Source organism: Arachis hypogaea, chromosome 13, assembly GCF_003086295.3.
Source record: "Arachis hypogaea cultivar Tifrunner chromosome 13, arahy.Tifrunner.gnm2.J5K5, whole genome shotgun sequence".
Classification (NCBI taxonomy): Eukaryota; Viridiplantae; Streptophyta; class Magnoliopsida; order Fabales; family Fabaceae; genus Arachis; species Arachis hypogaea.
The window spans coordinates 9,678,848-9,692,261 of NC_092048.1; the positions used below are offsets into that span (position 1 = coordinate 9,678,848).

Sequence of the window (13,414 nt, forward strand, 5' to 3'; positions counted from 1 at the left end):
TAAATTAAGGTAAAAACTCAAGTGAAGTTGACTTCACGTAAAGTTGATACTGAGAGCTGTTAGATGATTTGATTGATTTGACTAAATTTTCATCTAACGGCTCTCAGGTATCAACTTCAACTTCACGTTAAGTCGACTGAATTTCCACCTTAAATTAATTACTTTATTTTTGACAAAACCCCAACGATAAGGTAAACTTAATCATGAGTTGCACTTATGAGTTGTCCAAAACTTACAAAGCAGGCCAAAATATTACAAGACCGTACCCGATACGATACACAATAAGGAGTTGACAAAAATGGAATAATAGCCCAATGAAAGGAACCCATCTCCATATCTGCAAAGAGAAGAAGAACGAAAATACAAGACACATATTAAGATGGGATAGTGTTTTTAAGGGGCTAACACTAAATATCAGAGTGAATGAGAAGAGGATTATTTGGAGCTGCCAGTAACCGTAACTGCTTCACTAAGCCGCCACTCATTTCCAGCTCCATCTTCACTCTTCTCAAACCCTTCTGCGCCGTCGCGTCTTCCCCCGCCAGATCTCTTCCTACTTCCGTCGCTTCCGCCGCCGCGATGCCTGGTTCTGACTCGTCCAACCGGGAGTGGCCGGCGAAGCGCGTGAGGGACACTTTCTTTAAGTTCTTCGAAGAAAAGCGCCATGTCTACTGGCGGTCCAGTCCCGTTGTTCCATTCAATGACCCTACCCTATTGTTCGCCAACGCTGGTTAGTAATCTTTTTCTTTCTCTTATAATCGACTACACTTTGTTAGTTTCAGTTGTCATTTTTTTTGACGTTGTGGTTTGTTCATATGCATTGATTTTGTTATTTTGAGTGTGATTTGACTGTTTTTTGGATTGATTCATATTGAATGTGTTAATTAATTTAGGAAATTTAAGATGATTTTGTGATTGTTAAAATGGTCCCTCTAGATGCTCAGACATAAGCAATCTAAGTATTATGATTGGCTTCAAATTCTCTAATCTGAACACTGAGGAAAAAAGAAAGATTCAAAGCGCTGGCTGCTTGTCATATAAAGTAAATCCAAATAGTGAGATATGGATTAAATGTTATAAATTATCTCGAATTTTCTGCTCATGTTGCTTGCTTTGTTATAGGTATCTCAATTTAGTATGGTGGCTTATTATTTACATTTTTTTATGTGAAATTTAGGTTTCATTGACTATCAAGGTTTCTTTGTGGTTTGGCAGGTATGAACCAGTTCAAGCCAATATTTTTGGGGACTGTGGATCCCAACACTGCCTTGAGCAAGCTCACTCGTGCCTATAATACCCAAAAGTGCATTCGTGCTGGTGGTAAACACAATGACCTTGACGATGTAGGGAAAGATACCTACCACCACACATTCTTTGAAATGCTGGGAAATTGGTCGTTTGGAGATTACTTCAAAGAAGAAGCTATTACTTGGGCATGGGAACTTCTAACAAAAGTATGTTTGTTTTACCTTGCTAGTTAAATGATCATCTTTAGTGTTAGACAAATAAATATGGTGGTAAATACATGCAGTTTGCCACTATGGCCACCGTCACTGACAATAAAGATGATTAACCAACCACTGCCTCTGCTTTGACTGCTGACTCCACCACTACTCCCACTCAATGAATTGCACCACACATACCACTACCACATGGTCTTTTTATTGGGAAGAATGTTGTTTTGTGACTTAAATATAATATAGGAGTTTGTTATTGTTAAATCACCGGTCGTTGTCCATAGCATTGTGAAAATCAATTTGAGCAATGTTCATAGTAGATTTCCAATAAGATTTTATTAGAATGTTGAATTCAATTCGGATTTCTTAGCATGATCCATGATTATTACTATTATTCAATTTGGAGAACTTGGTGGTTTTTATTATTTATTTTCTCAGTTTTTATAATACGTGGTTATATCTTGGAAGCTTATACATTTACATATTTATTGGGTTGCAGGTCTATAAATTACCATCAGATCGCATTTATGCTACATATTTTGGTGGTGACGAAAACGCTGGTCTTGCCCCTGATAATGAGGCTAGAGATATATGGCTAAAGTTTTTGCCTCCTGGACGTGTGCTTCCTTTTGGCTGTAAAGTATGCTTTCTCTTTATTGCTCTTTAAAATGCAAGGTCAAATGTTTTTATAAGACATTCTTGATTTTTTTAATGTTATAGACACATCACACAGTATATGTATATGTGCTATGTATTCTGTAGTTACTATCTATAGCAACTTTTTTGTAACTGAGCCACTTATACTGTCTAGTCTTGGCTTATATTAAAAAATAGTTATGTTTTTATACACCTTAGGTGAATGGTACAAGTACAGTTTTTTTGTTGTTCTGCTTGTCTAATAAGAAATTAATCTTCATGCTTAATTGACATTGCAATAATTACATTTGTATTTATGGCATACTATGATAACTGTGTGATTGCTGGTAGTTTCCAGTGATTAATAAACTGAATTTACACACCTTCTCTCCTTGTTAATAATATTTCTTCTTGGAAAAAGACAAGTTGAAAATATGTTCCCAGTTTGAAGATTGTTTAGTCTGATCAGTGCTGGGTTTACAAGAGCTTGTTTTGTATTTACAAGAGTCGTACGACATGCAAAGATATTTAATAGTTACATTAAATTGTGTTTGAATCTTCATATCTAACTAGGTTTGCATCTTTGGATATATATGTATATATATAGGACAATTTCTGGGAGATGGGTGAGACTGGTCCTTGTGGACCTTGCACCGAAGTACATTTTGATCGAATTGGAAACCGTGAAGCTTCATCATTAGTTAATAATGATGATCCTACATTAATTGAGATATGGAACCTTGTCTTTATTCAGGTATTATGATGACTGCATAGTATGGGGACTTTTGGTACAATAGTGCTCTCTACTCTCGAGTATCAAATATTTTCCAAAACCCCGTGAAATTTGCAGCTAATTCATTTTTTGGGAATAACTATTGGATTTTATTCTGTTTACTTCTTTGACCTTTTTTTCGTTGATTTGCCTCAACAGTATAATAGGGAGGCCGATGCTTCTCTTAAACCTCTTCCAGCAAAGCATGTTGATACCGGCTTGGGTTTTGAACGTTTGACATCTGTACTACAAAACAAAATGAGCAATTATGACACTGATGTCTTCTTGCCAATCTTTGATGCTATTCAGTTGGTATGTCATTTAATTCATTAGATAATTAGAGCCATGTATATTTCCTTTTCATTTTTGGAACAGTGATAATTTTAAGTCGTGTATTGGGCAAGTTGCCACTTCTAATGCTCTTTACCCTTTGACAACACATTAAGTGCCTCATTCTAACATCAAAATATCCTAATTCTCTACATAAATGAGTTGGAAGTTTTACGTGAAAATTTTGAAGATTTTTGTTCTTTCTGAATTGTTACTTGTTAGCTGCATAAATATCCAGTTGACATACAAAATCCTGAGTGATGACATGCATTTTAATGCATTTTTTCACATCTTGTGAATACTTTTTTGAGATGTTGAAAAATGATGTCAGCTTTTATTTTAAAAAAGAGAGATAGTTTTTATGTTTGGTGCTAGTACCTGTGTTAATACCTGATGTTATGTTTGTGACTGTAAAGTTCCTGATATTATGCTGATTTGTAATTGTGTTTTCCTATAACCTGTCTGTAGGAAACTGGTGCTAGGCCATATTCTGGTAAGGTTGGGCCAGATGATGCAGATAAAGTTGACATGGCATACAGGGTTGTTGCAGACCACATCAGAACTCTATCATTTGCTATTGCTGATGGGTCTCGTCCTGGTAGGATTTCGTGAACTGTATTTCAAATTGTTTTCTTTACAAGTTTCAAGTTACACTGCTTTTTCCTTTTCCCCTTTGTCTTGAGGAGGCCTGCTTCTCAGCAGGATTGTACTCGTGTATGTAAGGCTTTGTAGAGGTACATGAGTATGTTTCTATCTGAACATCTCGTAACCATATATCTCTTTCTCTTGAAGTCTGCGAATTTAAACTTCTGATGTGTCTGATAATTATTTTTCTCCCAAAAAAAAAAAGCTCTGTACCTGCGTTAATTGTGTCAAGTTTGCTTCCTTCTGCAGGCAACGATGGCCGGGAGTATGTTCTTAGGCGTATTCTCCGTCGTGCAGTTCGGTATGGCCGTGAAGTTCTAAAAGCTAAGGAGGGGTTTTTTAACAGGTATGTATATGATACTTGAGCATATTAGATTTGTTTCCAGATCCGAGAAAAGTTTTTTAATTTTTGGCCGGATTCCATGAATTTTTGGTTAATATAGGCTTGTAAGTGTTGTGGTCAAGGTGATGGGCGATGTTTTCCCTGAGCTAAAACAACAGGAGGCACACATCAGGGATGTAATTGAAGAGGAGGAGGAAAGTTTTGGCAGAACCTTAATTAAGGTAAGGTTGATAACATGTATAAAGACATTTTCTGGGGGTTATTCCTTATCAATCTGTCTATGGGATTATCATCTCTTAGTTTAGTTTTGTTTTTTGTGAACTCAATTGGTAATTGGTTCGTGTGTAGGTTTTATAGCATTATCTCTCTCTCTCTCTCTCTCTCGCTCTCTCTCTCTCCACATCCCTTGTGTAAAAATGAAAGTAACCTCACTGTTTTACTTCTCCAGGGGATTGAGAAATTTAATAATGCTGTTCAACATGTTCAGGACAAACAGCTGAGTGGAGAGGCAAGTACAATCTGTTATTTTTCCTGTTACCTCACAATCTTTTTCTGGTTACTTATTGTGTAGTTATGTCTTCTTAAGTTGGGTTCCTGCAAGTAAATCAAATAATATTTGATGTTCTTAGGAACAATAATTTCTTCCCCCCCTCCCCTCCTTTTTTTTTTAATTTTTCTTTTATTTTTTGACATTCCCTTATGCCACAGCCCATATGGTTTTATTATCTTCTCAGAGATTGATGAGGTCAATGTTATCATGTTCGCATTTTTGGCTAGCAAGAGTATTTGTGTGTGTGTTTGTTTTAAACCAAAAAGAAAAAAAAATCAAAAGGAGGAAAGCCAAAAGGCAGCTGTGTGGGAATACCCCTACGAAAACAACAAAGCCTTGTCCCACTAGGTGGGGTCGGTTACATGGATGATGGATCAAAAGACACCATTAAACTCTATCATGTATCATGTTTATAGAGAGATCGTTTACATGTAGATCTCGTTTGACCACCTCATGGATGGTCTTCCTCTGTCTTTCACCCCTTATCCATCTTCCATTTCATCTACCTTTCTGACTGGGTGCTCTATTGGTTTTCTTCTTACATGTCCAAATCACCTGAAACGCAACTCTACCATCTTTTCCACAATAGGTGCTACTCCAACTCTCTCTTATATCTTCGTTCTTTATTCTATCCAATCGCATATGACCACTCATCCATTTCAACATCTTCATTTGTGCTACACTTAATTTATGTTTGTGTTTTCCTTTGGCCGCTTAACACTCTGTACCATAAAGCATAGCAGTCTGATAGCAATACGATAGAATTTACCTTTAAGTTTTAAAGACACTTTTTTGTTACATATAAAACTAGACGTACTCTGCCATTTTGATCAACCTGCTTGGATCATATGATTTACATCTTGTTCAATCTCTCCATTATCCTGTATGATGTATCCTAGATACTTAAAACTTTTAACTTTTTGTACGATGTTTTCTCCAATCTTCATCTCTGTATTAAGGTTTTTTCCTTCGGCGGCCGAACTTATATTCTATATATTCCGTCTTGCTACGGTTTATGTGCAGACCATACACTTCTAGAGCGTCTCTCCATAAAATTCAACTTCTTATTTAGGTTTTTTCTTGACTCTCCCATAAGAACGATATTATTAGCAAAAAGCATGCACTATGACACAGGTTCTTGGATATACTCGGTGAGTATTTCCAAGACCAATGTGAAAATATATGCACTTAAGGATGATCATTGGTGTAATCCTATGCCAATAGAAAATTCTTCTGTCATACCACCTTTAGTCTTCACACTAGTTGTAGCTCCATCATATGTCTTTAATTGCACAAATATAAGTAATCTTTACTCTCTTCCTTTCTAAAACCTTCCATAAGACCTCCCTTGACACTCTATCGTACGTTTTTTCTAAATTAATAAACATCATATGTAGATCCATTTTATTACTACAATACCTCTCCATCATCCTTCTTAACAGGTATGTAGCTTCAGTGGTGGATTTGCCTGGCATAAAACCAAATTGGTTAACTGTTGCCTGTGTCTCTTGTTTCAACCTCCGTTCTATCACCCGTTCCCATAACTTCATGGTATGGCTCATGAGCTTGATAAACAGGAAAAAAAAGGAAGGAAAGTTGACTTTTGTTAACAACTTGTGGAGGAAGTCCTTTTATGGCAAGTGTCTTTTTCTGCTTCATGGGATTATGGAACTGTAAATATCCTGTATATTTGTTGTGAAATTCATTAAATTTAAACCCTTGATGTTTTATGAAAAAGCTATTGGTTGCAAATAATTAATTTACCACATTGGTCACATTTGTTATTGAATTGTGTTTCTGATACTCTTGACAGGGTAAAGGAGTGTTTGATTATTTTGTATATTATTAATATACTTCTACTAAATTTCGGTTTTGTTTTGCATGACTGTAACTTATTTGATATGATTTAATTTTTCACATTGTTATTACTCGGGTTGGGAGTTGTTTTTGGGCTATTCGTTATGGAGTTATCTCTTGTTTTCAGGAAGCATTTGTCCTCTGGGATACATATGGGTTCCCAATAGATCTCACTAAGGTAGGTTATTTGCTCGACATTATTGAATCCTTGTCATCAAGCATTCTGTATCTTTTATTTCTAAGTATTTCCATCTTTCAGCTGATGGCTGAAGAAAAAGGTTTAACTGTTGATGAAGATGGATATAATAAGGCCTTGGAGGCTGCAAGAGAGCGATCAAGGAATGCTCAAGCAACGGTATTCTATTTGCTTGAATTGCTCTTCCCAAAAAAAAAAAAATGCAGCACAGGCAAAAGCCGAGATTATTGTTGATAGTTTGACACCCATTTATTCTTTTTCTCCTGACCTCTTCCTGACCATCCATTATTGGCAGCAAGCAGGTGGTGCCATTATCATGGATGCTGATGCTACCTCAATGTTGCACAGAAGGGGCATTGCTCCAACTGATGATAGCTTCAAATATGTTTGGTTCAAGGTGAGACCTTTTTTCTAAGGTATTTAGCCTTATGTCATGAAGACATTTTAATTCTCAGAGACAAGAAAAGGATAGTGGCAAAAGAACAAAAAAGAAAATCAGAGGAGGAATAATTTAATACAAAGGATGATAAGCGATATTTACAATCTGAGAAAGCAAGAGTCAATGAAATAATAATAAATTGTAGTCTTGTAATTCTGCTTTGTATATAATAAGATTGTCTTTGGAAACATGTAGGCACATGGATATAATAGATTGTGTAATATAGATTGCTGATACCCAACAAAAGTCACAAGAAACCAATGATGCCAACATAAATTGCCAGTATTTCATTATTGCAAACATGTTAAGGGACATGGATACTCTTAAATCCTCACTCTGCATTTCAAATAATGACATCAGAATAGGTTACTGGCTTAAGTTTTATGCTTCTCACATTTGCCAAAACCCACTTTCCCGTAAATAAAAATTGTCACTTTTATCTTCTCAATTATGTTAGTTGTTCAAGAGAGAAAAGTAGAGGGAAATACTAGACATTGATGCCTGCATTAGTATGGTGTAAACCACCAAAGAGAGAAGTTTTTATTTTTCTCTCTCTTTCCCTGTCCCTACTCCTCTCTCTTTACAGTTTGGATATGTTAATAACATGCATCATTATAACTCATGCAAAAATATGTAGTCAGAAAAACTTGCTAATTTGGGGTTTTCAATCCACCATTTCTTGTCTTAGGACCACGAGAGTGTGGTGAAAGCAATATACACTGGTTCCGAGTTTGTTGAATCTGTTGAAACTGATGGTGACATTGGTGTCGTTCTTGAATCTACAAGTTTCTATGCTGAACAAGGTGGTCAGGTATGGCTCCATATATGTGTTACGTATTTGCATGTATTTACATTTTCTGTAAATTTACCATAATGACTTGATACAACTGGCTCTGAGCCTCTGGCAGATATTTCTTAAACAATTTTTCACGTAAAACTTTGTAACCAACCTTGGAATACATTTTGGATAAATGTTTTTCATATTTGCCTAGAGATATTTAGAAACTTAGGGTAGGCACTAGGGTTGATTGGTGTAATGTGTCCTGACCCTCAAGCCTTGCGATGCTTTATGTTTTTCTACCTTTTCCTCTAAATAAAAAAATCCTACCTTTTGAATGTGTTAGTGTCGTGTATGTGATTCATTTCTTTTTCTTTTTCTATATATATAAAAAACAACTCTACATATAGATTTTCGACACTGGATCACTGGAGGGTCCACATGCATCATTCAAAGTTCACAACGTACAAGTATTTGGAGGTTTTGTTCTCCACATTGGTTCTAATGGGAATGGAATCTCTGTTGGTGACAAAGTAGTATGCAAGGTAAACTTTCATACGTGAATGGATTTTTTCATGAATTCATCCTATGATTATTTATCTACATTTTTTCTTTTACTTTAAATACCTTCTTGATTTCTTGTCATCTTACATTTTCCTATCTCTCTCTCTATTTATTTTTTTATTTGTTATACTTCATTTCATTTGCAGGTTGATTATGGTAGGCGTTCCCTTATAGCCCCCAACCATACCTGCACACACATGTTAAACTTTGCTCTTAGGGTATGTTCGAACACTGTTGAGTTGGACTTATTCATTCCTTTGCACGTCGTTGTTGCTAAAATTTCTTATGGTGAATACAGGAAGTACTTGGGGATCATGTTGACCAGAAAGGATCCATTGTTCTTCCTGAAAAATTGAGATTTGATTTTTCTCATGGTATGCTTTGTTCCATTTCATTGTTAGAATTAGGTGAATGTAAAAAATTATTATTAATTTATGCTGAAATGAATAGGCAAGCCTGTTGATCCCGACAATTTGAGGAAAATCGAATCAATTGTTAATGAGCAAATTAGGGATGAATTAGATGTCAATGCAAAGGAGGCAACTCTTGCTGAAGCCAAGCGTATTAATGGCTTACGAGCTGTGTTTGGAGAAGTAAGTGGTGTAATTTTACTATTTTTCTTGTCCCATGCAGGACAGTGTTCTTCAAGATTTTTCTTTGATGTAGGTTTATCCTGATCCCGTAAGAGTTGTATCAATCGGAGAAAAAGTTGAGGATCTCCTTGCCGACCCTGAAAATAAAAAATGGTTATCTATTTCATCAGAATTATGTGGTGGTGAATATCTTGGCATAAATCTCCTTTGTAGCTTTCTTACCTTTCTGCCCGAGATTTCATTTATTATTATTATTATTATTATATGTGCTAGGCACCCATATATCAAACACAAGAGAGGCCAAAGCTTTTGCTCTTTTATCTGAGGAGGGAATTGCAAAGGGAATACGCAGAATAACAGCTGTGACAACTGATCGTGCTTCTGATGCAATAAGAGTTGCAGATGAATTTGAGCAGCACGTAGACAATGCAGCCAAGTTAGAGGGAAGTTCACTGGAAGAGGTTGGTGTTGTGTATATGTTTCTGCTTGCGTTTCTAGCTGGTTTGTGTTGCTGTTTTTATCAGTTTAATGCTGAAAGGTCCAAGCAAGGTGCATATCTAAAACCACTCAGGCACTCAGCAACTGATTGTGTGGCCAGTAATATCAAACCAGTTTATTATTAGAGCGAGTCCTAATAGGGGCTCACCGCAGCCACGGCTTGCCTGGACTTGTTCTTAGCCGAGTATGGAAATGTGAATAAATTTGGGAGCCTAACAATTCAATTTAGTGCATACCCCTTCTGCAGAATTGATACTTGCTCCCATTTTCTCTTCATCTGCGTTATTAACTTATCTTCATTAGCATAAAGATATGCATCTTATGCTTCGTTTCCGACATTGTAATCATTGGATATTCTATTTCCTTGTCACAGAAAGTTTTGTACCTGAAAAGCAATGTGGAAACCTTATCTATTCCTGCAGCCAAGAAAGCTGACATAAAGAACAAGATAGTCCAACTTCAGGTGTCTTGCATGGAATAAATTTGCAGCCTTTATTCTCTTTTCTTATTCATTTTTAGAAATCCTTTTCTTTTATCTTACGCATTCATTCATGCCCTAAGTCCTATTTTCTAGTAACATTTTCCTTTTTCCCTTTTGGGTAGGATCGGGTGAGAAAAGCACAAAAGCAAATTGCTGAAGAAAATAAACGTAAAGCTGTGACGATTACAGCTGAGAAGGCTGAACTTGCTGCATCAGATGGGAAAACATTTTGCGTGTCCCAGGTTGAAGTTGGTCTGGATGTAAACGCAGTACGTGAAGCAGTTACAAAAGTCATGGAGCAGAAGGTATTTATTAATTTGAAACCTATTCCTTGATTTTTTGGCACCTATTACACTATTGAAGCTCAGATTTTGTGATCTTAATTTGTTATCGTTCTTATGCTTCACGAATTAATTATCATAGTGTCCTTGATAAATCAAACACTAATAACTTGTACTGGTGATGGCTAATGAACAGGGTATATCTGTTATGGTATTTAGCACTGACAAGTCTACAAACAAGGCTGTAGTTTGTGCTGGCGTGCCGGAGAAAGGTGATAAAGGCAAGCTGGATGTTACAGAGTGGCTAACCAACGCTTTAGGGCCTCTGAAAGGGAGATGCGGTAAAGGAAAAGGTGGTCTTGCAACAGGCCAGGTTAGTATAAAACTTTGACATTGGCATCTAATGTTTTGCCATGCAGATAAAAATGGTTTCCTTTTTCAACAGTGGGAGTGGAAGTTAACTGTTTCCATCTCTGACAATACCTAATTTAAAGTCATTTAAAAGTGTTTTCACACTAATAGTGCTTAGAAATTAAAATTTTCAAGTAGTTACATGTTTTTTTGGAATCATGCAAGACTGATTTGTGAGTCCATCTTTTTCAGGGTACAGATGCATCACATGTAAGTGAGGCTATGGATCTTGCAACATCATTTGCATCAATGAAATTGACTTAATGGTCAATTGCATTACTTTCTTGGTGTGATCAAACTTGATACATTCCTTGATCTGTCTGGAGGGAAGGCATTGACAATTAGATCTTGATTAATAGAACACATTTTAGTAAAATATTATTTGGGTTGATACAAATGAGGAGTAAAATTCAGTTTTTATATCTTCTCAAATTACAAATTCTCACACAGAATAGCAGTTACTTGATCTAAACGAGCAATATATCAAAGATTTTTTAATGGTCATTTATTATAAAAGCACTTGTATATCTTTGTTTTTGTTTCCTATGACCAATTCAACACTTAATTTGTACTAGTTAGGACGCATTCCTCATGCATAGGGTTATACTGTAGAATATTGATTATGCAACGATAATAAAAAATGTAGAGTTAATAATCAAAATCGTTTCCGAAAGATTACTCGATCTCCATACTAGTTCCTAAAAGATAAAATTAATCAAAATAATCTTCGAAAAATAATTGTGTTGGTAGAGTTTGTCTTTTTTTTTTTTTTTGGTGAACGATTTTGTCTTTTTGTCATCTCAGTTAATGATGTGGCTAATGGTTGGTGAAGTGGAACATCAACTGATAGTAGGGTGCACACAAAATGACGTAGTTTTAATTTTTTTTTTCCCCTCCAAGTGTTGAAACGACACTGTTTGATGTTCAGAATGGACATTCAAATGTTTCTCTCCATCACCACCTCTCATAACAACCATCTTTCTGTTTCGCTCCAAAATCTTTGTTTTTTGGCGTGAAATGCTTGTGTTCGAGGTGGTGAATCGGCGGTAGCGCTGCGAGATCTTGCGGCGTTCAAAATCCCTGATTTGGAGTGTGTTCGGTGACCCTTTTGCGAGATGGGTACGTGTCAAGTGAACGGAGGCGGTGGCGACGGTGGCAACGTAGGTCTAATAATGGTGGCAATGGTGGTTACTGTGACATGAGCTACTACGACTGTATTTTTTCTTTGGGTTTTATTTTCTTCTGTGGTGATGATTTTGTCAAAAGTTTTATTCTTTCATTTGTTCTGTATTTTATTTTTCCCTTCTAGAATTTTTCTATGCAATTTTTATCTGAAAAGATCCTATCTATTCTTCAGTACTAGTATTTGGTAAGTGAAGTCAACCTTTGCATTCTTGTTATTGTTACTCCTTAATTCCCTGGATGTTAGAATTAATGTTAGAACCCTAATCCTAATCTCAAGTATAAATAACTCTTCTCCTCCATGTTGACGGTGGTGGCAGCGGTGGGGAAGTACTACCATGTGGTGGGGTTGAGTCTCTCAGAGTTATTTCCATGCCTGTGTAATTAAAAAATCTCTGGATTTTGGAGATGGATTTATCGGTGATCAACTGGTATATCAAATTATCTCAATATGGGTTCTATCCATGATGCAGATGCTGTTCACTAAAATGCCCAACAAGGATTTTGTGTCGTGGAACTCCTTGGTTTCTGGGTTTTCGAAAATAGGCCACTTTGATAGGTGTATCAGTTTGATTTCTATGATGAAATCTAAGTTTGCACTGGAATTGAATGAGCTTACACTACTATTTGTTATCTCAGTTTGTGCTTCTGCCAAGATTAGGGATGAAAGATCAGTATCTTCATTATTGTGCATTGAAGTTAGGTATGCTAGCTGAGAGAATGTATAAGGTCATCCAACTAGAGAAGAAGACTTATTTATGTTTGAGATCGGGATTAGGGTTTTGGGACTGATTTGACTTAATTTAACAAACTTATCTTGTCAGCATTAACATTGTAACGTTTGAGGTGTGCGACGCTATCAGTTAACGTTCTACCTTAGCGAACGTTAGCTAACTCATCAACTGAGATGACGGAAGGACAAACTCCACCAACACGGTTATCTTTCAGGGACTCTTTTGATTAATTTTATCTTTCGAAGACCAAAATGAAGATTGAGTAATTTTTTAGGGACGATTTTGACTTTTAACTCAAAAAATTGTAGCTACGCATATTTGGTTAAACATACATTTTTACGATAACTAAGTCTTGTTCGATTTCATTGGCGGGTTAAACAGGTTGTCCACTTGTCCCGGTGGCTTTCGATTCGTTTTCTGCTTCTTGTTATGCGGTACAACTATAATATACTATGGTTTTTGGAATCAGAATTAAGGTTGAGTTGAAAAAGAAAAGAAGAAAACCATTCTCTTTTACTTTGATGAAAATGATACAAAATGTCTAAATTTCAGACGTGTGCACAAATATATGCATAGACCTTACATTTTGGCAATTGAACATAAGATATACTCGAGGGGAATGTCTGGAATATAAGTGTTACGTGGGTAATCTGAGTCTGGTGGGTTG

At 36.1% G+C, this 13,414-nt stretch overlaps 1 protein-coding gene across 2 annotated transcripts; it reads left to right on the forward strand.

Moving 5' to 3' along the window:
• The first annotated feature begins 223 nt into the window (after positions 1–223).
• On the forward strand, positions 224–11,347 carry LOC112737079 (alanine--tRNA ligase). Of its 2 annotated transcripts, none has more exons than XM_025786824.3 (23): positions 224–730; positions 1,216–1,454; positions 1,957–2,097; positions 2,701–2,847; positions 3,025–3,177; positions 3,664–3,793; positions 4,090–4,186; positions 4,284–4,404; positions 4,632–4,691; positions 6,718–6,768; positions 6,850–6,945; positions 7,082–7,183; positions 7,914–8,036; positions 8,414–8,548; positions 8,714–8,785; positions 8,866–8,941; positions 9,018–9,160; positions 9,234–9,342; positions 9,434–9,621; positions 10,032–10,121; positions 10,262–10,444; positions 10,617–10,793; positions 11,024–11,347. In XM_025786824.3, exons 1-23 carry the CDS (start codon positions 424–426, stop codon positions 11,093–11,095), a joined length of 3,012 nt encoding a protein of 1,003 aa, XP_025642609.1. In that variant the 5' UTR covers positions 224–423; the 3' UTR covers positions 11,096–11,347. The 2 variants fall into 2 exon arrangements, with proteins under 2 accessions (XP_025642609.1, XP_072067259.1); XM_072211158.1 differs by having other exon boundaries at positions 263–730; positions 4,632–4,695; positions 6,722–6,768.
• The last annotated feature ends 2,067 nt before the right edge of the window (positions 11,348–13,414 follow it).

What these genes read in the sequence shown, in the direction of transcription:
- LOC112737079 (XM_025786824.3), top strand. Translation starts at nt 424, where the DNA reads ATGAGAAGAGGATTATTTGGAGCTGCCAGTAACCGTAACTGCTTCACT. An exon ending in ACAAACAGCTGAGTGGAGAG is followed by an intron (nt 4,692 to 6,717) that starts GCAAGTACAATC and finishes TCTTGTTTTCAG; the next exon opens with GAAGCATTTGTCCTCTGGGA. An exon ending in AGGGAAGTTCACTGGAAGAG is followed by an intron (nt 9,622 to 10,031) that starts GTTGGTGTTGTG and finishes TCCTTGTCACAG; the next exon opens with AAAGTTTTGTACCTGAAAAG.